Source organism: Pollachius pollachius (assembly GCF_949987615.1).
Source record: "Pollachius pollachius genome assembly, chromosome: 9".
In the NCBI taxonomy this organism is placed as follows: Eukaryota; Metazoa; Chordata; class Actinopteri; order Gadiformes; family Gadidae; genus Pollachius; species Pollachius pollachius.
In genome coordinates this window covers 16,197,973-16,223,196 of record NC_136942.1, presented here as the reverse complement: position 1 = coordinate 16,223,196, position 25,224 = coordinate 16,197,973, and the positions used below count along the sequence as shown (strand labels likewise).

At 43.1% G+C, this 25,224-nt stretch overlaps 1 protein-coding gene across 1 annotated transcript; it reads right to left on the bottom strand.

Moving 5' to 3' along the window:
• Positions 1-486: 486 nt before the first annotated feature.
• Positions 487-24,458, bottom strand: sf3b3 (splicing factor 3b, subunit 3). The gene is made up of 27 exons (XM_079744082.1): positions 24,350-24,458; positions 23,580-23,720; positions 22,748-22,903; positions 22,350-22,520; positions 21,603-21,775; positions 20,785-20,926; positions 20,192-20,304; positions 17,029-17,166; positions 16,010-16,113; positions 15,317-15,482; positions 14,380-14,475; positions 14,100-14,172; positions 13,093-13,244; positions 12,456-12,611; positions 11,775-11,930; positions 10,644-10,787; positions 10,408-10,530; positions 9,730-9,884; positions 9,260-9,434; positions 8,486-8,691; positions 7,778-7,934; positions 6,029-6,154; positions 5,503-5,715; positions 4,194-4,292; positions 2,812-2,955; positions 2,305-2,409; positions 487-1,576 (listed from the first exon to the last, which is right to left on the bottom strand). Exons 2-27 carry the CDS (start codon positions 23,647-23,649, stop codon positions 1,436-1,438), a joined length of 3,654 nt encoding a protein of 1,217 aa, XP_079600208.1. The 5' UTR covers positions 23,650-23,720; positions 24,350-24,458; the 3' UTR covers positions 487-1,435.
• Positions 24,459-25,224: the final 766 nt, after the last annotated feature.

Here is a 25,224-nt window from a genome sequence, read left to right as displayed (position 1 = left end):
GGTTCCCTTAAAAACTTTGATCTGAAAGATTTTATTAATTAAGCACTTTATGTCCACAGGCAAGTGTAATCACCTTTCTGAAACGGAAGTATCAGTTAATAGCATTAGGTATTATATATAAATAAACCAATAGGATGATGTCAGCCAACAGTTTTCAATCAGTTAAAAGATGGAATGAAATCCACAAGTACATTTACGTTATAACCTAAGATGAGGACTGGGCCACTTATTCCCATAGCCCTTATCCTACAGCATTTCAGTAGGAATTTGAATAAAATAAATGGTCCATCTATCTAGTCTATGGGCACTGGGCACATGTTAGTGATAATTGGTCATCTTCTTGACATTGCAACTTTCACATCCTGTTTTCGATTACATGCAATTCTATTGGAAATGTTTCACCTGTTGCTCAGGCACTTTTAAGACATCTGCATCTTATACCACAGCCGTTACTCACACAGTGACACAAAGAACACAGCAACACTATTAAAAGTAAAAAAACAACTTTATTTACAAACCCCCCCTGTAACCACAAAAACCTCAATCCAATGACTACCGTGTAAAACCATGTCCGAGTATTGTGTCCAAAGGAAAGCATGAACACCCCCTCATCGGTGGGTGTGCCGATGGGGAGAACGATTTCTGAATATTTGTGGTTGAGGTTGGGAATTTTACAGGGCCAAACCAAATACAGCGGCTGTTATCCGTCAGAATGCTTTAACCCACTTGTTTAGTCTGATCCATGGAAAGCTACTCTTGAAGACGTGGCCCCAGCCCGGGATTAGGGCAGGGGATCAGTTTCTTGCTGACACCCACAAAAATAAAGGCGCAACTTTTATAAGAGCCAACAGACAGCTACATTTTGAGTCATATCGGCAAACAATAACTTTAACAACAATTCACACATTTCTTTTGTCAGACAAACCATGAATCAGTGTAAGTAAGTGTACAACAGAGGGACAACAGAGGGAGATTTCTATTCAACATAGGCAGCCTACAAATTACAACGATGCTGGATTAATCATGTTTTTAAAAGCTTGTCCTAAAAATCCTCAATTTCCACCATATTTCTACACGTGGCACCCACCACTTATTGTTTGTTAAATGGGGGGAACAATTAACACATTTGAAACAGAAAATATAGAAGAAAAAAACTGTTTTGAATGATTTGATCAGAATGATCTGGATCGTTAATCCAGGTTAATTAAATAACAGAAGTCCTCTGAAGAAACCCGCCTGTTACCGGCAGAGCTCCAAGGCCGCCGTCCGTCCGTACGTCCGTGAACGCAAAACCCCAGAAGAGGGTCCCTGGATTCTTAGAACAGTGAGCTGTTCTCCGCCTCTACCCGTCCGTGTGTGTGGAACATGTGTCTGGGGCGCCTCGCCTGCTGGCCGTCCGTCCGTCCGTCCGTCCGTCCTGGCAGGCGGGTCCAGCCTAGAAGGCGTAGCGTGTTCGGATGTCCTCCAGCTTCTTGGAGACCTCGGGCGGCGTCCGGTCCAGCTCCTCCGCCACGCTCTTCTGCTTGTGAGGGTCCATGCTGTTGAACTGCTCACACAGGTCTCCATCGATCACGTTCTGGGGACGGCAGAAACAAGAGGCTACAACTCAACGCTGCATGTCGTTTGGAGGCCTTCAACCCAAAAAATATATTTTACATTGGGGGTAGAATAGAAGAATTTGGATTCAAAGCCATATATGATTTTACAACATACTGTCCTTTTGGGCCAAGTACAGAGTCAGCAGATGAGCAGCTGAATGAGACTTCAAATAACATTTAATGACGACTTAACATTCCATTTTCAGTATCACAATCACGTGAAGGAACGTTGAGGAGGAATTTCCTTGGGGTTGAGCCAGAAGTAGCACTTCATCGATTCAGTTCCCTGTTGCACCAGTCAGGCTAATCGCAGGCGTCTGGTGGTTTTCATATAAAGGGTGCGCATTCACTTTATGGGCCATTGAGTGGCTACAAAGGGTTGCCTCGGGCTTGTCTAGGCCCAGAGACGTGCAATTGACGTCAGTCACTCCACCAACACTACCTTGGGGCAGACGCATACATAGCGGGTGATATCGTTGACCATGTGACGAGCCCAAGACACATAAGGGGATGAGTGCCTCGGCAAGAGGGACAAGAAACGATTGGGAAGCCATTCACTCTTCAATCGTACGCAGGTGTCTGCACAGGCGTCTCAATGCATGTAAGGAGAACATTGAGCACAACGAGTCCAAAAGGAGACAGACACACGAGTGTAGTTTTGAGTTTGGCGAAACAAACAGCAATTGACCCAGACCGCGATACTGACCTTCACTGGGAAATAGTAGGACCTGAAGCTGAGGTGGTCCCGGCCACACAGGGGAGGGAACTCTGAGCGCATGTGCATCTCCAGATGCTGGAAGAAGTCATGGTCCTGGAAAGAGTCAGAGGGGAGACGGGTTAAACCGCCATACAAGCAGCCAAGGATACAGAGCCTGCTTCGCTGTCCATCCTGGCATGGAATAAGCCCATGTATGTCTAGGTTGTGCAGTGTCAACAGTAGTACAGATATACAGACATTCAGCAGTGTCCTACATTTTCAATATGTTATTCAACCCCCTGGGAAGATCTACCATCGCTTGAGTGTGTGTGTGTGTGTGTGTGTGTGTGTGTGTGTGTGTGTGTGTGTGTGTGTGTGTGTGTGTGTGTGTGTGTGTGTGTGTGTGTGTGTGTGTGTGTGTGTGTGTGTGTGTGTGTGTGTGTGTGTGTGTGTGTGTGTGTGTGTGTGTGTGTGTGTGTGTGTGTGTGTCAACAGAATAGATCAGTCAGCCATTACCTCGTGTGAGGTGAAAGGGACCAGGATGCCGATGCCCCCGGACAGCGTAGTGTAGACGAGGGACTCTGAGCCCCCTGGGATGAGGGTGGTCTTCTGCAGGGACAGCACAGTCTCTCCGATGTGGTAGTTCATGATGACCTCAGCCTGGGGGACAAACAGGAGGGTTGTGTTTCAGTGCATGCTTGTTGGCCGGTTATGGCCTCGTGACATGGTAGAGGGCTAAATTTAACACCCATCAATGACCCTGAGGAACCGCCAGCCTAACACGATACAAAGGTTGTGTTCAATGCAATAGTTTCTTGGCCAATACCTCTGGAATTTGCAGATGTAAACACACAAAACGCACACGTCATTTGCGCCACTAATAGAAACAGCAGTGACAATTTATCTATAAAAAGATGAGTTTATGGAATTTTAATAAAATTCATCTAATAATTCAACACTAAATAGTTAAATAAATGCCTACTTTGATTAAATTAACCACTGACAGAATAACGGATGATGGTCTCATCGACCCTCGATGAGTTGAGCTCAGCTTCGGCTATCGCTGACAGGGGGGCCAAGAAATTGGTTTTGAATTTCAATTGCATAAATGACGAACAGCCTGAGTGAGCGTACTGACGCACAGTACCCCAAGAGACACCCGGCCCCCAGCCACCACAGACCCAGGATCAACTAAACATGTCCAGGGATGGCTGACGGTCGGGGGAAAGCTGCCACAGGTCATTACAGAGGAATGGGATACTGCTCGATGCAGACGTAGGAGTTTGGGTTCCAGAAGAGAACCGACACCCCCAACATAATGAGCAAAGACCACAAAACTTGGAACTGTGGTTGACATCGGTCTGAAAAAAGAAACTTGAACCAAAGCTGCATATAGTGCAAAGGGATATTGCTAAAGAAATGCGTGGGAATGGGAAACTTGCACAAGACACATCCCCTGCTATGCACAAGTGCATGGCTCGCAAAAAAAGACAATAAGTGACCTTTTTAGCAGTTTAAAAGGTAATGTGCTCAATTTTAGTTTCTGGGCATGAAATACGACTTCTTACTCATTTCATGTCCAAAAGCTTTGCCAGGGCTGGTAAGATGTTTCATCCCCCAGACACAAAGCTGACAGAAACGCAAGACACAGCTGACCATATGCCACAAAGCTCTTCTAAAGGCTGATGTAGGGACACACGCACACACACACACACACACACTAGGTCCATTGAGATGGCTGCATTCGTCTATGAGTCGTGCGTGCCCGTGTATAGGTTTGGTCGATTTTGTTGTAGGAATTAAAATCAGTATTTCAAAAAAGGAGAGGAAATAAATGACATGATCATGGGAACAGAGAATGTGAAGTTGCGGAGGGACTGCGGTGGGGGGTGTGGTACCTTCTGCGAGGCGCCGTTGAGAAGGCCTCGGTCCCACAGCGCTTTGTTTCCTGTTGGGTCCTCGTCCACGTCGTCACTGGTGTTTGGGGGGAGACGCACCTTGTGGGAAGAGACCACAATAGAAGATATAAAGCTCTGGTGATGTGTCCATAAGCAGCTCAGAAATCAATCTTCAGAGGAACCGCTGGGTGGTAGTGACCGTATATCTTTTTTTACAAGTCAGGAATATTAACCGGGAATTGCACAGCAGTTCAAACACGATTCTGACTCGGGTGAAGTTAAATAAGGAAATCAAATGGTTAATTTATGTGAAATATATGAGTTGAGATAATCCATTTGTTCACTTAGTTGGCAAAAAATAAAATAAAAAAAGGACACATGTAGCTGCAAAGAAGTATAAGGTCCGCTTAAACACAGCCCTTGCTTCTTATGTAATCCAGGAAGATATCTAATTGAATGCTAGAAAGTATTTGCTTGCACAGCAAATTAAATTCATCTGACCAAATTACACAGAGGTATTTTTCGCCCCAGTTTCGGTTCCACTCATCCTCTAAAGCAATTAAACCTCACGCAAAGGCTGAAGACACAGGCCCACTATCCCTCCTTCCACCATCACAGCCTCCCCATCAACAAATACATATTCAATACTAGACATGTCACCGCATATGCATTTTCTGAAGAAAGTGTATGGTTGTATGAGCCAACACTTCGTGTGCTCAATATTCCACGAGCACACCGATATGCTAATGAGCGTGCACACCAAGTTTAAATTCCCTGGGCCGCTTTGAAGCAGACTTGTGCTTGATTGAATAATTGGGCTGATCGTTAGTTTGGTTGCGAGTTATTGACAATTGATCCTGTTACGTCATTCTTTTCTTCATCATCGCACAACTTTCCCCATTACCCAAGTGGGAATTCCTTGATGGGCCCACCATGTTATAAAGACTGATAAACTGATAAAAAATGGCGGCTCATTGCATGATTTTTTTTTGGTGTAAATCTGCCATAACATGGTATTATGGTTCTTAACAGAACCATAATACCATAAGGTTGGGCAGTATTCAGGAAATGTTTATGTCATTTGAGTTCACAGTTCTCACGATTTGTCCAAGGTTTCCCAAAACTTTTAAAGTAAGACAAATTTATCTCAACCGATAAAAAATATGCATAATTATAACTAGTTTTTGTAAAAGAACAGTCAAACAAAAATCCTTACCAATAAGACTACCGGTAAAGTACCGAACCGACAAAGAGTGTCAATAACAATCGCTCTACCAATCAAACCCTCACGACACCCATCCCTACTTACGATGCTGATGTTTCCGAACTTGTCCGCCGAGGCCATGGTGTCGTAGTCCAGCAGGCAGGCGGTGGTCACCCAGCGGGGGTGCGTGTCGTCGGCGAACACGATCAGCTGGTTCTCGTTGCGGCGGTAGCGCACCCAGAACAGGCTCTCCTGCACGTCCGTCACCACCACGCGCTGCCCGATGGTGTGGATGCTGGTCACCAGGTTGGGAATATGCTGGAGGTGTGAGTGCGTTGGGGGGGCGGGGGGGGGAGAGAGAAATTAAGTTAGCGGAGTGGCGGTAGCCGAATAGCGGTTGGCATGTTATGGAACAGTCCATCACAAAATCTTCATATCATCTTTATCATGTTGACAGAGTTATGAATTAGAAGGCCAATGTGAATAACTGCCGTTGACTGAAAAACCAGAACAGATGGACCACACACAAGCAGCCCAGTGCATGCTCAGTCATCGCAAGACTCACACCCACAGAAGGTCCTAAAATAGGTGTGGCGGGTTCCCAACTGCTACATTTGATAATCAACTTTACCTTGTTCTCACACTTCCTAAGTAGTTTCTTCTTGCCAAGGTCGTAAATCCTCAGCAGTTTACCAACGCCCACCAGGACACGCCCCTGGAATGGAGCGATGGCCAATGGCACGTCCTCCACCGGAGTCTGCCCATCACAAAGCACGACAACCAATAGTTAGCTGCAGACAAGATTTACTCCTTGATATTATAAATGTCAGCAGTCATTTAATATATTTAAAAACATTTGCAACATTTCCATTATCGCAATAATAACATTCAAGTGCCGAGTTGTCAGTGATAACATTTTTTTTATATTTGTGTGTAGGGCATTCAAATCGTCCGTTTGATTTTATTGTAATTTAGAAAGGATAACAAAGAAACAGGTTGTGTTCAAAACAGAGTGGTACCCAGAGCGGTTTCTGGAAGGTTCTTAGTGAGAACAGTGTTACGGCTATGACACTCTTTTCCAGAGTCTTGAGTGTTGCGACTGAGTTGCTTCTGGGATTTGAGTTTTTTACCACATGAAGAGATATAGATATCCGTCTATATACAGTATTGACAAGGTATTTATGTAGCATAGTCGAGAAATTAAAGTTCTGATTTTCACGTCTCCTCGATAGGAAACCCTGGCCTTTGGTGTCATCACCATTGATCTACTGTGGTTGGCCAATGGCGATCAAGTGTTAACACAAAGACCCATAATAACCTGGTTATGACAGAAGTGATATGGTTAACATGTGCATATTTGCATGCATGAAGTTCCTATTGTATAATGCAATGGGATTGTTTCTTTCTGGCTTCTTTGTTAATATGAAAACCTGCACATGGCTTTGTTAGAGACATTGAAGATGGAGAACGTCCATGGAAATGACCATAGGGCAGTGTAGCAATTTCCCTATCATATTTTTTCCTGTTAATCAGTGGCAAGACCATAAGCATGTCTCATTGTCTCAGGCTGTTGCTTAACACCGAGGTTTATGGGGACACATATCTGGCCAGCAAAGATAATCTTGGTCTCAAACAAGATCAACACAGGCAGCTTGCTAGATAGCAGGAATAAAACAGTGTCACTGTGTGCTATAATTAAAGGATGTGGGCAAACAGAAATGTGCTGCCCTCAACCTTTTAAAGGATGCCATTTAGGGCTCTATAAATACACTTGACAGGTATGTCATCGGGCGAATGTGTCCCTGACCAGGACCTTGTACTCAAAAAAGCTGCACTGCTTATGGCTCACTTCCCATCCTAATCAACTTGAGTTAAGGAAACATGTGAGCTGAAAAAGGCCCCATGGCCATCGAGTTGGATAAGACCAATTTGGAAGAGGGGGAAGGATCGTGGCATCCTGGGGAGAGAATCCATGCCTTTATTCAAACTGATATCTCAGTCTCCATCTTTACTTCATACCACTAAACGTGGTATGAAGCACAATCTCTAACACAATCTCACTAAACGTGAGATTGTGTTACTCGACTGATTGAATCCACCAAAATAAATAGCTTCACAGTTATGGCTGCCACTAAAGCCTGCCTCTCTGACGATTCCATCGGAAAAACACATAAATTAGCTAATCTCGCAGAGGGCCGATGCTACGGCAGTTTCCTTAATGCATCGTCCTTTCTGTCTTTGACTTTCTTTATGGAACTTTTTGTTATCTGTGCAATTTAAGGACTAAAAGTTTGCATTAATGTGCATTAATGTTAGGTATTGTTACATAACATTGAATCATTTGAACGTTGATGGTGAGAACACAGGGGTCGGTACCCACCTTGTGCATGAATTCCAGCTTGTCTCCTGCACTGGAGAGCCGGTAGGTGTAGATGAAACCTCCGGCCACCGACCTGGGGTTGAGGATCATGTCTCTAGCCACGCCCACAAGAACAAACCAATCATCTCCGGTGCTGGCGAAACGACACACTGTCACACTGGAAGAGAGAGCGAGAGAAGGAGACGGGTGAGAAAAGCAAAGAGAACTTCAGCGTAAGGCAAGGCAAGGGTTGCCTGAAGCTGAACACATGCAAGGAATGTCGAGCACTTCAAAAAAATATTGAAACATGTCCCCCTTGGGAGTTAACAGTAGGATGCTATACAAGCGCTTCAACAATCAGTAAATATAGTGCATTCTGCAGTACAGCCAGTGGCAAATTCCTCACATCATTCAGAATATGGAAATAATGTAAAAATGAGTTTAGTGAAACCATGTCTTAAAAGAACATTTGACTCTTGCCAAAAAAACATCCGGTTAGCAAGAGATACAATGTGCCACATGAGATCCAACAACAATGCATTACACACATTATAGGAATAGGAACACCGCTAAGGCAATTGGTTTGGATCGCCTTAGCAATCAATGGACCACCTTGATTCTATAAATCAGGGCTGACGCTCACACTGCATGCGTTGGGTTTAGCGGTGCGAGAGGTGACGTGGGTGGGCAGTGGGGGGGGCACATGAGAGCAGACGGCGCTGGCCTCACCTGAAGGCGGCCTCGTTCTGCTCCAGCTGCACGAGGTCCAGAGTGGTGCCCTGTATCGGGTTGATCAGGCGGACCAGCGAGGCCCACTGTCCGGCTCCGGCTTTGGGAGCCCCAAAGATGGCCTCAGGCAGGTTCTCGTTGAGGAACGCCGCTGCCATCTCAGCAGCAAGTTCCCGCTCGTCCTCTCCGGCCGCCTCCACCATCTCCTGCGAGGACCAGAGGCGTTGGATTTCAACCATTAGGCAGCATTAGGCATTGATCCATCAGATTTTGCTTTTTCCTACCACAGTTTATTAATATTTCCCATTGGGTGTAATGAATCAAAGTTAATATTAATAATAATTTTTCACTTTTAAATGTAATTATTGAAATGAATGAACTTTTCCACAATATTCTGATTTATTGAGATGTACCTGTATTATTCGAACGCTGACCTTACTACACTATATTTTTATAGACGTGCCGTCTAACGCAAGTGAATTTCAAAACTATTTACATCGCCAGCGATGCAAATATGCGTCATATTCCCGTAATCATCACACCAATGAAAAGTTGTCTTAGATTGACAGCGCTAGTAGAAACATTTTGCATGGTGCAGTTACAGACGAATTCAATGCAAAGACACAATTAGATACAGATCTCTCGCCAAGCGTCTCCAATGGTGCATCGCCCTAACTAAATAATCTCTACAAAGTCTGTTTCGCTAGATGCCAATAAATTGTATACACTGCATGAAGGGTTTACACACCAAGTCCATGCATCTTTTGCGCGTACCTCTGCCATTTGCTGTTTCCTCTGAGCTTTGGTGGCCTCCGTGTAGGCGTTATGGTCCGTCTCGATCACGATGAGGTTGTTGGTCTCGGGGTGGATCACAAACTTCCTAGGCGTGCACTGCAGAGGGAAGGCCACCTGGTTGAAGACCGCACCCAGCTTCTCCAATGCCAAGATCCTTCAGGGAGAGAACAACATGAAGGATGAAGAATCAGACACACTTCAACTCCATCTATAAGACCCTTGTGATTTGCCCGAGAGTCAATTACAGAACTACACCAGCAAATTTTAAATCAGACAATGACATGGGTTGACTTGCAACTGGAATCATTAAGATGTAAAACAAAAATTATTTCACAAACTAATTAGTCATGTTTGTTTCACAATTATTACAAAATAAAAATCCATGGGCCCTCGATTCTATAATAAAAGAGAAAAGATGATGAATGGTGGGGCTAGGCCAGGGTGTGTACCTGAGTGTGTTGGTAGAGATAGCTACAATGCCTTCTGGGCACTGCTCAGAGGCAAAGCCGGATGCGTACTCCAGAGTTTCATAAGATAGCGGGGTCAGGTGAAAACGTGACTGGTAACAGTAGCTCAGCCAGGAGCGACTAGACATGGCCAGTACCTGCGGGAAAGAGGTGGAAAGGAGGAGGAAAACTTTAACGGTAGCGAAGCACTTTCACATTTTGTTTCGTCTCACATTATTTTTTTTTCAAATTTCCAATTTAGTTTTTAATGTTTATTGCAGGAAAGTTACATATATAAAAAAAGAGATTATAAACGAAAGGTTGTTCTTTAGGGGCCAGGACCTCAGGGAAGTGTGTTCTCAGGAGCCATGGGAAGGGGCAGGATGAAGGGAGAGTCCCACACTACCATACACTGGCAATGCGGTGGGATACCACCAGAACAATGACTCGCATGTGGGAAATAACAGTAATAGCAGGACGGGCAAGCACCAAGGGACTATTTGCGCTTCTGAAAATAAAACATGAAATGAGGAGGAATCCCTAGAGCAGATTGGCCTGCCGGACGCTTGGTGGGGAACTACACAGCTCGCCACAGGTCAGATCACGTCCCTTGGTTACAGGGGGTGAAAGGTTACGATTCGCGAAACCGAGAGACAGCAAGAATCAAATAAATAGACATACAGCTTCCTGTCCCTGCATCCGGACCCTGAAGAGCTTGACCGGTCGAGAGCCCAAGTAGCGTGTTCTGGTGTCGGAGAGGTCACCGGTCACTGGGTCCAGAACGGTTCTGAGAAGCACTCCATTCTACCAGAGGAGGGAAAAAAACGACATTAAAACACGTATTACGCATACAATTATGATTTGAGACAGCCTGAGAGACGATCCGACATCAAGCAAGCAAAGTCGGGCCAATCTACCTGAAGTCCAATGTTCAGGTAAAGGAAGCCGATGGTTCCCTTCTCTCCCAGCTCGTCCTGTTTTTCCACGCCCCCCATCTCCACGATACAGAGGGACTCTGGTTGGGCCGGCAGGGCCTGCATACTCAGCGGCTGCAGACAGTCCTGGAATGAGAATGGATGAGATGGGGCTAGTCATTACCATGGCAACAAGCAAACGTTCAAACGAGACGAGGCACTGTAGGATGTCTGACAATTCATTTTAAAAGTTTACCAATTTAGGCATGTGTGCACAGGAATAAAAACAAAAAGGAGGCCATGGACTTGTTCAGTGGTTCAAGTTGGTTCAGAGAAGAATGTAGCTTTTCAAACAAAGATCTCAATCAGAACCACTTAGGTCAAATTTCAGGAGATCAGCTTAAGAAGAAGGTCACAAGACTAATCACTACCAGCCAACTAGTGGACTAGTTGGAACCGTGTCTGGACATCATTGAGCTCATGACCACATTCTGTTCCAACAGACGTCAAGATATTTATAGAGATCAAATATAGTGCTTACAATACATGGCAAATGTCTATACAGAAACAAAAATAGTTTCTAGTGTATTGTCTATTTACCAGAATTGGCCAGTTTCTTTGGGAAATGTCAAAGCAGTGCCAACTAAAGGTTTGGCTTACTTGAGAATATGTAAATACAATGAAAAACATGGAAAAATAAGATCCACTGAGTAATTACTTTCAATTGCATTTAATGCATGACACTGGGCCTCTGTCAAAGCAAAACACAAACCATGGTCTGATCCAAGCTCAGTGCAGGAGTCAGCTGGAGCCCTCGCTGCTTTCACTTTGATGGGCAAGTATATGACCTTATGAGCCTGTGTGTGCTTGGGTGCCTCCGACTCCCTTATGAGCGGTTTGACACCAACCTCCGTCACCCGGTCAACCTCCCCTTTGATTGTGGGTAGGGGAGGCCCCAGCAACGCTTGTACCCAGAGCAGTTATACTTAACTGCCAGTTCTCGTGTTCAGTCTCTTCTAAGAAGCGCGCCGTAACTCAGCGAGACAAGCAGCCTTGTTCATTGTCTTGTATTCTCGGTCAGGGAATAAAAGGATGCGAGGTGGGCTGAAGACTTGGGCCATGCGTGCCACATACCAGCGGGTCCAGGGAGATGATGCGGACCGTGTTGTCCACCAGGCCCACGGCCAGGAAGCGGGTGCGCTGCTCGCCGGGCGGAACGTTGGCCAGGCTCATGCAGACCACGTCGGCGGACATCTCCTTACGCTCTGTGTACTCATTGAGCTGGCCCGACTACCGAGCCAACATGGACAGGCAGACAGAGAGAGAGAGAGAGAGAAGATTAATGACAGACGGCACAGACACATTTGAGTCTTGATCAGCCAGATAAGACTGCAGGAATAGTCAACACCATGAAACAAAAGCTGCAAACCCCATGGAAATAATATATAATCATGTCTATGACATTACCCTAATAATGCCAGAATAAAGCTGTGATCAGAGTGAATAGTTATTCTCTCCAAGTGGAAGTCAGAGAAGAGACATGAGAAACTCATCACTTCAACAGCACTCTTAATACTGACCGTCATATGGGCTGCTATTCTAAAAACATATTCTGTTCAGATAATAATTTAACAAGGTCATCTGGAGCAACCAGAGTCAGTCATGATGACTTTAATTTGCTGACGATTCCCAAAAACATAACGTTTACATTTGTAGTATGAATCAAAGTGGGCCCTGATGTGCAGCAGCTTTAATTTGCCTGTTGACAAAATGTCTAATAAAAAAATTAAAAAAAGAGTACAATCTGTAACTTACCGGGTCCATCTCAAAGTAGACCAGCTCGCCCCCAGTCAGGGCGATCACCACCTGACGCTGGTTCACGGCACAGCGGACAATCGTCTTCTTCCCGGGAGTCTTCCACTCGTTCACACGCTTGTCGGCCCTGATGTGGCGGATGCCGTCGGGGTACACCTGGGAAGGAGGGACTATCGTCAGGAGAAAAGGCTTTCCTTCCCTCCGACCGGACGGTGTCTAAATGACATGCCCCCATCATCACAGCGATGGCTACGTATGGCAATAGGCATCCAGTGGCCTTCCCTAAACAGTGGGAGTAGGGTCAAATGGTTGACGCTTTTATTTAGCTGGAGGAGTGGCGGCTTAAGCATCCAAGCATCTATTCTGTTGAGTGAAATCTGCAACGCCACACTAGATGCCTTTTTACACACAGGATCTGTAAGGTCACTGTCTGCTATAAACCCAATTGTAAAACAGGACTGCCTTAATGAAGACTTGTTTCCCTCAAACATTTCTCAGAAATGCAGACTTTAAAGACGCTGTAGGTCGGGGTAAACCTCCTCTTAAGTGTTGAACAGCGCCAAGTGGGAGCCTTGGCTGTTCCCTTCCAGTCAGTTGGTTTTAATGCAACGGGAGCCTCCAGGTGTGTTCCACTCACCTGCACCAGGGCATCCTCGCCCAGCAGCGAGCAGGACAGTGTGGGCGTGGTTCCCAGGAACCCAGAGTCTGTCACCTCCTCGACCGTCTCTCCGATGGACAGGACCAGCGTGGCGTTGACGAAGGACACGATGATGTAGGCGTCAAACTCGTCTGTTGGAGGGACCATGTGGGGGAGGACGGAGAAAAAGAGACAAAAGGTCCAATTTGAGTTCAGCAAACAAAAGAATTGTTGTAACAAGCGGAAAAAGAAGCAATGGATTGAAGGGGTTCAGAACCTCAAGGCTCCCGCTTCCTGCTATCCGGATTGATAATTACTACCTATCGCTTTATAAATTATTAAAGGTTTATAATTATAGGTTTATAAATGTAGTTTACCACTTTGGATGCAATAAGAGTACCATGTGTTGAGAAAAATCAATAAGGTGTTACTTCAGCTATGTCCTACAAAATATACATTGGCCATGATGACTAACAAAAATCTGGATTGTGATTGGTTAAGGTGATCTATTCACTGGCTAGATATGTAAGACTCAAATAAAATTAATTTTGCTTTTTTTTTTACAAAATGGAACTCGCTTCGTATGTGTACAGCCCCCTTGAATTCCATAATTTGTAATTAGTTTATTGACGTGGGGAATAATAACGCTCAATGTAGAATGACTTTCATTATTGGTTCTGGAGTGGTAGTCATGTGTACAATAATCAACAGCATCAAACTTGTTATACTGTTCTCCGCCACTGCCACTTAACACAATGAGGCGGCCATCAGAGCAGTGCTCATTAGCATAACTCCAAGCATGTCCGATTTTATTTTATATAGACTTCAGAAACGTTTTCAAAAAGACCCCAGCACAGGCACAGGTTAAAGTAAAGTTACTTTCCATTCAAGATTAAACAGCACCCCCTAGTGGGCATAAATATTAGCAAGAAATAGTCTTGCTAATAGAGTCACCAACGAATGAGGATCGGGAAATCTCTGATGCATTGATGATAATTAGACGTTACCTTCAACGTGTCTGCGCACTGTCCACACGGCGTTGGGATTACCGGGCAACTCGGACACAGCCATTTCTGACACCTGAAAACGAGGACAAAGGAAAGGAAACCAAAGATCAGATTAATGGGCAGAAATGTGCTGATGTTTCATGGTACGGGGCTACCCTGCAGGTGTCAGATAAAAAGATAAACTCCTCACATTATATTCAGAGAAGAGACATGAAAACTCATCATTTAATGCAGCCATGAGAGCGTATAGGATGTGCTCATAGAGAGGATGTGTGTGTACCTCCAGTCCATGCCTGAGGACCCTCAGGGTAGACTTGGGACCTCTTCCACAGGCGACATACAGCTGAGGGGTGTCCTCGTTTGCCAAATCAGCAATCTGCGACAAAATCAGGGGAAAAAGAGTCATTTGACGTTTTCATGCAGTTGTCTGTTTTGGGCAGTTTATAACATGACACGAAATTTCTCGAGACAGGAAAATGGCTCAAAACGGCCTTGACCAGATTCATGCCACCTAAAAGGTCACAAGGTGCACGCTGTGTAAACTCAGGGGTTATTCCCAGAGGACTTGTCAACACCATGAAACAAAAGCTACAAACACCATGAAACAAAATACATAACCTAACCTAATCTATGGCATTACCTTAATAACAATGACTAAACTAGACCAACAAGGTTTGAAAAGACACACAGATAAAAGGGGACACATCCAGGCCGACATGACCGCCAGATTAAAGCTGTGATCAGAGTGAATAGTTATTCTCTCCAAGTGGAAGTCAGAGAAGAGACATGAGAAACTCATCACTTCAACAGCACTCTTAATACTCTGTCATGAGGGCCGCTATATCAAATAATTATTTAGACAATGTTACCTGAAGTAACCAGGGTCAGACATGACTTTAATTTGCTGACCATGTCCAAAACCATGTATGTTTTCTTTCCCTACGAGAGTTTTGTACTTTGTTAATGCCTAATAATTAAAAAGTATTTATAAAAAAAATCATATATATATATATATATATATATATATATATATATATATATATATATATATATATATATATATATGATAACCATACAGTGCTGGGGGAAACACTGATTAAGTATACATTTGTAGAAAGAATAAAAGTGGGCCTATTGACAACATCGACTTAGCAGCAGCTGTGGTACAAGATAGTCCAACATATTGGCAATAGCAGGCACACAGACCACACACACACCTGGCAGGACATGATGGGGGACAGGTTCTCCGATTCATCCACCAGGACCAGGTTCTTGAGGGGGCGGGGCTGGAAGAAGAAGGTGTCCCCTTCCTCCAGAGGCATGGCTGAGGAGAACTCTGGCTCCTCATCATCATCGCCCAGGTGAGCGATCTGGTACAGGTAGCTGGACAGGCAGGGCAAAGCCAGACGTTTAACATGATGTTCTTTAGAGTCTAACAATACCATTATAAGATTAAATACAATATCATGTCTCAAAAGAGGTCATAAGGTGCACGCTGTGTAAACTCAAGGGCTATACCCCGCAGATTTATAGAATCGTCAATACCATGAATCAAAAGCTACAACTAACACCATGAAACTAAATATACAACCATGTCTATGACCATACCATAATAACAATGACTTAACTAATTTGAAAAGACACTCAAAAGGGTACAGAACCAGGCCCACATGACTGCCAGAAAAGATCAAAGCTGTGATCAGAGTGAATAGTTATTCTCTCCAAGTGGAAGTCAGAGAAGAGACATGAGAAACTCATCACTTCACCAGCACTCTTAAAAGACTCTAATTGAACCATTATAAAATAAAATATTGAGATTATTCCAGATTAATACGATTTTCCCTATTTCACCGAATCGACTGCGGTCACAAATTCGTAAATAAAAAAAATAAAGTAAAAAGGGTACTTACTGGTTTCCAAACTCAGAAGACACAAACAGGAAGCCAGTTTTGAGGACACACATGGCCGTTGCCACGGGGATGGTGTCAAAATACTTCATCCTGATTTCCGTAACCTAGAAGAAAAGCCTAGTTAATAGAAGCCTTTGGGAAGAGGTTGAATGACTACTGCTGAGCTTGTTGAAATTCAGTATTCAGAAAATACAAACGTTTCCAGGAAACCAGCAAATGCCTGTGTAGGGACAGAAGGCCCAGCTGTGTCCCTAGCTCCCTAAACCGCTAATGTAATGAAACAGGGAATTTCTTTCATTTGAATTAGTTGGCTCGCCATCTCTTCAAAACGGGCACTGGTCTTATAGCAACCGCAGGCAAACTTAATTTATAATGCAACTTTAAAAGAATTAAGGTACCAATATATTCCAGCGTAACATTGAACATAATCTAGCCGGTAACAGGTAGACTGAAGCCCAACGGTCATTCATGCATCTGGTCGGACACTTTGACATGCGTTACTCACAAGGGGATATTTTGCATCTACAATGGCTGACTTTAGACAATGTAACTTTGTAAAGCACTAGCGTTGATAGCTTTACGCTATCAAAGCGCTCCAATGGTAATCAATGGGCATGCGTGTACAGTGGAAAAGACCTCAGGTCTTCTTGGTTAGCATGGACTGGATTTAAAAGTTGTTTTGCAGAGCAGATTTTTTGTCTGCGGTCCAGTTTGCATGCTGGACGGTAAGGGACAGCTGAAATCCAGTGTATTAGCAACCCACCCCATCCATCTTCGGGCTGGTGACTGGTAGATTACTGCTGGGCTGCATCTTTTTTATATTTAAATGGACTCGCAACAAGACATTGGTAGTGTAAATCCCAAACAAACAAAAGCTAAGGATCCAACTCTTCCAGATAGGGGGGAAAGTTTTGCTCATTTGGAAGTCTTGTTTTTAGTCTGGACCCTCTGGCCTCAATACCCCCCCCCCACCCACACACACAGACACACAATCTCTTCCGTGGGCAATGTAAACTCACCATCTCCTCATCCGTCTCCAGTGTAACCTTAAAGATATCCCCCTGCTCCGTCTGGGCCAAGAAGAAGAACATGGACTTGGTCTTGTGGGTTGCCGAACACACGAATATCATTCCACGCTCGGGGTCGTCCAGATCATTCTGCAAGGCCACACAAAGGAGAGATATAGAACAAAGAGCGGATTAGGAATGAGCAGCAGGGCTACGACTGCTCGATCATATAAAAGCGTGGATGAGCTTATCTGCATCCGCTGCGGATAATATTGGTATGATTTTAGCAATTTTTCCCAGATTGCAGTTACGTGATACTTATGATAATGACTTCAAATCTGTGGAACTCTCTGCATTTGTTCAGAGAATGCATTTTAGGTGCAGCTCAAAACAATAAACATTAAAGGTATTTTGAGAGGGTCACACTGCGTTGATCAGCTTCAAAGCTACAAAGGAATTCCCAAGGTGCAAACTGTTAACACAAGGGTTGTTCCCTGAGGATGGTTGATGCAATGAATGAAACAAAAGAAACACAATGTTATTAATAAACATTACTCTCATTAAACCGCCCTGGATACAATTGACCATAGCATTCGTCATCGTCTCGAACACCCTGTTGGCATCAACGGTGCCGCTCTTTTCTGGCTTTGATCTCATCTCACAAATAGAACGTAATTTGTTCTCTGAAGACCCAAAACACTGCACCCTAAGCTTTGGTCTCCCCTAAGGGTCTGTATTTGGTCTACTGCTCAATCGACATGCTTCTGTGATATTATTCACCGCTACTGAATAAGCTTCCACTGTTATGCGGACAACACTAGAATCTACATTTCATAATTGTACTTGTTACTCCTATTCTTACTTCGCTCCACACGCCCCTAGCAACTACCAGATTTGATCTTAACTAGAAAGCCTTGCACGGATTAGCGTCATCCTACCTGAAGGATCTTTCATTCCTTCTAGTCCTCCTCAGCCCCTCAGGTCTTCGGCAGCAGGAGACCGAGTGTTCTACTATCGAGCGCCCTATCTAGGAAATCATCTGCCACCTGGAATCAGGGAATCTGATTCTGCCAGGATAAAGCAAAGCTGGAACCTTTTACTCTTTCGTTTGGTACCATGGGGTGCCGTCAGCTGCTGTTGCCGTTTGCCGAGATTGCTGCACTAGATTAATGGCTACCTACATGTTTTCTGTGCACCCAGCCCCATCGTATTCATAACTCATTTATTTTACTGTGTTACGCTAAAGTCTTAGCCCTATACAAACAGTCTCTGTGGGCCCTCTTCCTCTTAAGGGCCCACAGATCCAGGGATGTCAAGCAACTTAAAAAAATTAAATCTTATTTTTTCACGTTCATTGGCTGACATAACGTACTGAATTTTTTTGGCATTTTTGTTTTTTCTGCCCCTCACAAGCCAATCTCTGGCCATGGTACTGGGCCCTCTAGCAAATGCCGTTCTGCATCTCGCTCACTTTTTCAACTTACCTCTTCTATCCTCATCCTTCTCACTGTTGGAGCAGCCTAATTTCCCTCACTCTTCACCTGAACAGACCCTTCTACAAGAATGCGCATACAGGATTGATATCTCTTAACCTACTTTTAACCTAACATACAATACAACAGTCTACTTGATGTTAGTGTTGTGAAGCTCCTTTCAGTTGAAAGTGCTACAAATGACTGCTTGTTATAACCTCTTGCTGCCACTGTACAAGCTCACCTTGTCTCACATCCTCAGTTACATCAGGAAAGATGAGGGACCTGTTGCTGCTCCACTCTCTGTGGCTGTTTCTGAAACTAAAGGCCATGTGTCTCATGTTGTTATGCTTTGCTTGGCTTTTTATTTATGTGCTTTATGTGTCATATGTCAAAGGTATAATGCTGATTAATTTACGATATTGAGCAATTCATGATAAATATAATGCTATTATGCTCCAAGCTAGATTCCTCGCCGAATGCTTTCCATCTTAACAACTGCTGATATCATTCTCAAGCCATGGTTCTTAATGTGACTGGGACTGGATGCCTGGTGTGTTGCGGTGACTGGATGACTGGAATAATGTGACGGTTGCCAGCCTGCTCACCGTCCACTCCAGTGGACGTGAGCCGTTTCCCCCTTTCTTCCTTGCCCTCTCTGGGGGCTAGGATTAGGGGGAAAGAGGTCATAAATATATGGCCTGTTAAGCCCTTTGAGACTGTCAATGTGATTAAGGGCCAACAAATAGTTTGATTTAAATTGTCTTGTTTTAAGAGCAGCCAGGTTTAACCTCTTTAGCCTATACACCTGTTTTAGCCATGCCCGCCCCGATTTAAAATACTTAATAAGGTATTTAAACACATGACCAAGTATTCAAGTGGCACACCACTAGAAATATCCTTCACTTTGAGTCCATCGTTAGCTAAACTAGATTTGGCACTAGATGCTACTCTCTAAAACAACATTTATTACAGACGTAAATAGAATATTCCACTTGCTGTGTTCTAGCTTTACTCAACTCTAACCGAGTGGTGTCCACATTGAAAATTTCACTTGCACAACAATCTCACATGTGTTATCTTTTTGGTACAAGGAAAACTTCTTATATCCCATTGTGCAATGTTGGAGAAACACTCCATTTACCTTTGGTATGTTATTTAAATTAGTGATAGGTAGGTTCAAAGACATTGACATAAGAGTACACATCCATGCACACATGAAAGCCAGAATGAAGCTGTGATCAGAGATATTCGTTAATTTCTCCACATGAAAGTCAGAGAAGAGACATGAGAAACTCATCACTTCCTCAGCAATCATAATACTCTGGCCGTCAGGGATAACTGCATTTAGGGCTTTTCATTTTATTGAAATACTTCTTCAGATAGTGGCTATCACAAGTGAACCAACCTATTGTATACAGCCTCATCAACAAGGCATTACCGGCAACGGAGAAGGCTTTGGGCTACTTAATGATGCCCTGCTCCAAAACTGCAAAAATTATTGAATTTTTAATATGTCTGAAAGACATTTGATAATATTTTTAATAGTAGTTTGGTTTACTTATTCCTCGATGAGTACTCTGCAACTCGAATACACGTTTCCATTCCTAGTATACACAACATGGTCCCATGGTTTCAGCACTAGTTGCCTCAACTCATGGTCCAAACATTGGACAGATTATACCATGGCACACAACCCTTACCCTGCGTCTTGGGATGGGGCAGCGGATGTCTGGCTGGTCTCCAAAGTTCTTGTAGGTGATGTAGTTTTCAGAGCAGATCAGAACGCCACTGGGGCCATCCGCACCACCAGGCACTAGACAAGACAGGACACGTTTGTTTTGTTTGATGTTGAAGACGGTTCATTTGGTGTTCAGCAAGCTTAGGGCTTTTAATTGAAACTCTAACAAAGAATGTCTTCCATGTTCTTTCAGGCAGGTAATATTTTTAACTGCTTGTTATACGTCACATTTAGTTACAAACGTTTACTATTTGGGTATGCTAATCACAACGGCCTATTCTGCTTTAGGAAGGACAGTAGATTGGGTTAAGGGATGTATTTTCTGTCATGGTGACTGCAGCTAAGGCCTTGTAGAGTATATCAGAATTTCTCATAATTGGGAGGCTGTTTTTGATGTCATTTGATTAAATGCCCGTAATGCATGCATCCTGCCTCTAAGGTAATGGATCGTTGCTGTACTGCTTCCAAGAGCAAGGCTAACCCTACGAGCGTTGTGCAGGTTTAATCAGGCATCGGGTGTTACTTTGTTCCGTTTCAAAAAGGAAAACTGCTTACCAGTAATGAGGAAATTCCCGTGCTCCTCCAGGGCTTCGCTGTACTTGCGGACCACATGGTTCAGACCGAGGTCAAGTTCATAAAAGGTCAGAGTCTGCTGGGTATTGGCTGCTGCCTCTCCAGTAGGGTCATTGTCAGCTTCCTGAGAGAAGGAAAGAACCATAAGGATAATTGGCTGATACCATAACAGAGGATTTTCCTATCCAAATAAATACAGCAATTAATTATTAATTAAAGTTCTACAAAGACTACAAGAAGTAACCTCAAGCTTCTGAAGGAGCCAACAAAGGAAACGGATGCATCAACTAAAAGGACTGGACGGAACATTAAGTGGCTAGGTTCTGACACAAAAAACACAGAAAATACACTTTGTTTTTTGTTCCTCCATCATACATGACAAGCTCGTCCCCCAAGCACTTATATGAATGTTGCCGCGAGACATTATAACATTACAATATTTGAAGTAGACCAGCACTCTTTGAAAAGACACCCTGACAAAAGTGTACACATCCAGGCACACAGGAAAGTCAGAATGAAACTGTGATCAGAGAAAATAATTATTCTCTCCAAGTACAAGTCAGAGAAGAGACATGAGAAACTCATCACTTCATCAGCTCATTTCTTTCTTCTTGTTCTTCAAATAATAATTGTGATACATCTCTGGTTATATCAGATGTCACCAGAGTCCAACGTGATATCTTAAATTTGCTGACAATAACTTGCCTGACACAGAATACAGTATACATTAATACAAACTACTTTTTATATAAAAGAAGCAACCAATACGAAGAGTTAAGAATCAATGGTTTTAGCCTTACCTCATAGTCCATCTCCAGGCAGGCAAACATGGGGTTCTCAAAGCCCACGTCCACCCCCACCACATGGTAGACCAACGTGTTGGCCTTGTGGGCCTCAAGAGGGGAGGAGATGGTCAACCTGGCCGCCGCGTCTCTGTTCAGAATGTACACCAGCTTCTGTTTTTCAATTGCACCTGGGGAAGGCGGAGTGGGAGTAGAATAATACGATTAACACACTGGTACGCCAGTACCACAGAGAATCCTTTCTACAGGAAAAGGTAACTACACGCACCCACTGCAGTTTTTCTTGCATTTCATGCGGCTGGCCGAATGTAAAAGTACAAGTTGCAAAAGCAGCTCAGCAAGCTACATTGCATAGTTAAATTAAGCACGGCTAAACACAACTGTTTTTAGTTGTATGGGCTGGCACTCACAATACTGCAGACTAAATCCTATTATTAATATTAAATATGTACCTAGAAACGGTACGGTATAATCAGGATTATGCATTGGCAATGCCACCATCCTCATGTGTTTGTTCAACGTTCTGTCTACTAGACAATATTCTACAAATTACCCTTTCCAAGTAATATTAGGCACAAAAATATATTATATTAAACCTCTCTACGGCATTAATATAATCACTAGCTAGGTTGTCCATGGTGATGGAGAGCATTGACTAACGGCTAACATTGTACGGTCCCATTACATTGAATGCGATTGCAAATTTTTGTCAACAAGTGGAACGCCCTGTAACCTATGACTTACCTATCATGACAGCTCTGCCTTTGGGGTCCACAGCCAGGAACTGACCGGGTACAATGCGTCTGCAACCACTCTTGCCAAAAGTCTCCTGGTGGATCTTCTCAAACATGTTTTTTGAGGGATGGTATTCCAGGATGACGATCCGACCACTGTCACTACCCACCACAATGTAGTCTGAAATACAAATACAATAGTGTGTTATACGGTATCTGTCTGTCTGATAATGATTACTGACAAATTTGGGTACAAAAGTAAAAGAAAAAAAAGAAGTTAAGAAAATAAATACAATGAGTATTTCAAAAAACAACGACATGACTTCATGTACTATATCACGAGAAAGAAAAAAATCGTAATTCACAGATATTGTTTTGGACAACATGTCTCATGCCAGTGTAATATACCTTTGGTTCCTCCAGTGAGTCTGAAGGCCATCAAGGACCTCACGATTCCGAACACTTCCATTGTAAGCAGGGTGTGGACTTTCCCCGTGTTGGCATCAGGCCGCAGCAGTTCAAGAATTTTCCCCCGAGAAACGACAATCTCCTGCATTTTGGTGCCTATAAGAGCAAAAAACATCTCAATCAGTTACCAACTGCATTAACATTAATTCAATAGGGACATACTATGAAAGTTTCAAAAAGCAACCAGATACAAAGGGTAACAGTTTGATCCACAGCAAGCATTCAACACTTGATAGAGCAAACAGGAAGTCCAATCATCATATCCATTTTATATAAATCTGAAAAGGGATCAAAAGGTAATCATTTACATTTACATTTAGGGCATTTAGCTGTCGGGTGGACAGCAGCATTTTGCTGCTGTCCACCCGATTTCCCTTGAGTGATTAATAAAATATTATGTTATCAATTGCTACTTATCTTTAGCTTATGTGTTAACATTTGGTCATATATAGCCTGACTTGATTGATATACAAGTAGAGTTTGCTTAGGTTACTAACATCAACACTGCTCAACAGTTTGAACTGAGTATACTCAGCTAGTATTCAAAGTTGTATTACGCAGTGACCAATGCCATAACTCTTTGGAAGCCAATATTATGTCTACCAATATATCAATGACACTTATCTCAGATGAAAAAAATATTTCTATGTAAACAGCAGGCTGCGTTCAACTCACAATTCATAATAGAAAACAAACAGAGAATGTATGAAACGCAGGCCAAAGTAAGGTGCGAAGAAAACATCAACAGCCCAGCTATACCCCCGTTATATACCTGAGAAGTTGCCATGGATGGCATGCGAGATGCCAGTGGCACGCTGCAAAGTGATGTTGTAGAGAAACATGGCTGCCTACGAGAAGGTATCCAAAGTAGGTCTTCAGGAGCTGGCCACAGCCCTCACTAAACAGGTCCAAACTAGAGATGCAAACAGAAGGACTCGACAAAATGAAATAAGCATTGAGAAGATATATGGTTCTGTGTTTGTATAGTTATTGGGGAATTTATAATCTTGTTTTCCAACGTTGCATAACTAATAGTCACTTCGGTTCGATTGTGTGATTATGCAATGTTGGGACATATGTCGTTGAATATTAGAGCATCGTGAAAAAAAAGAATACAGTTCACTAACTGAGTTTTTGCTATGTGATGCCGTAGACTACATGTGTGATATGTTCATCTCGGTATGCATGCTATTTCCCCATTAAGTAACCGCTAAAAACTAGTTTGAATATGCGTCTCAATATAGACGTGAACTTGCCCGATTTCCGTAACAAACGGGCTATCTGAAAATACTTAAGCGTATACAAATCGCTGTTTAATAACTGTGCGCCATTTTAAAGTCATAATGTACTATTAAGGATAAACCCCATATCTCGTTAAATAGCTAGATATTGGGCTAGCTAGGTCCATTCATACAAAGCGACCCATCCAAAATAGATACATCTGTAACTACAAATATATTCCAAATCTATGGGAAATAATCAACGCATAATACTTCCCCTGCATAGTGGATACCGTGAGTATAAATAATATAAACTTTTTACCGGTGCCAATGAAAGGATGACTTAGATTTCAAGTTGATTAGAAATCATTCCCAATAATAACAAGTAGGCCTACGACAAATTAAACGAATGGCGGCCGTTTCGGGGTCCTTCGTCAACAATAACGTCGTCATAGAGTGGCCAGCACTCGCCTGATGGATATTCTATAAATGTGTGTGACCGTCATATGTAAACTCTCCTGTAGATGGCAGCATTATTTACTGCTCTCAAAATGCCTTTGAAGTGTAGACTTTGCTGGCCATACGTTTTTAGGTTGTGAATTGCAAGAATCGTTTTACATTTGAACATTTAAAAATGGTGGTATAAATTGTAAGAATCGTATGACGTATTTACTCCATTGCTATTTAACAACCCACTATTATATTGAATGTAAACTGGTTGTGTGTCTAATATATCATTTTGAGGAAGGCTTAGTCAAAATAAAACAAGTGCAATTATTTTTTATTATAGTAGGATGGGATATCAGGACGTCTGAGAAGCAACACAAAGCTTCTAACGTAACTGGACTTGCAAAGTAGAAACTCGATGCTAATAACAAATTGTTGACAGTAGACAACACAAACAATGCTGTCGGTTAGTATCCCGGCCTAACAAGAGTGTCAACGTTGGTTCAAAGTGGATTTAAATTGAGTTATTAAATGACGGAAAACGTTCAGGACCATGTGACTTGCTTGAACCAAACAATCTATCTATCTTTCTTTGATGAAGCTAAGATATAATTGATCATAGACATAGTAGCCTATACATCTACTTTTTATTTATATGAATTAAAGTTAGTTTTTTTTCCACAAAATGAAGGCTTAAAAGGGAGAGTACAAACCCTCTCACATTTCTATCAATTTATTTTCGATTATAGT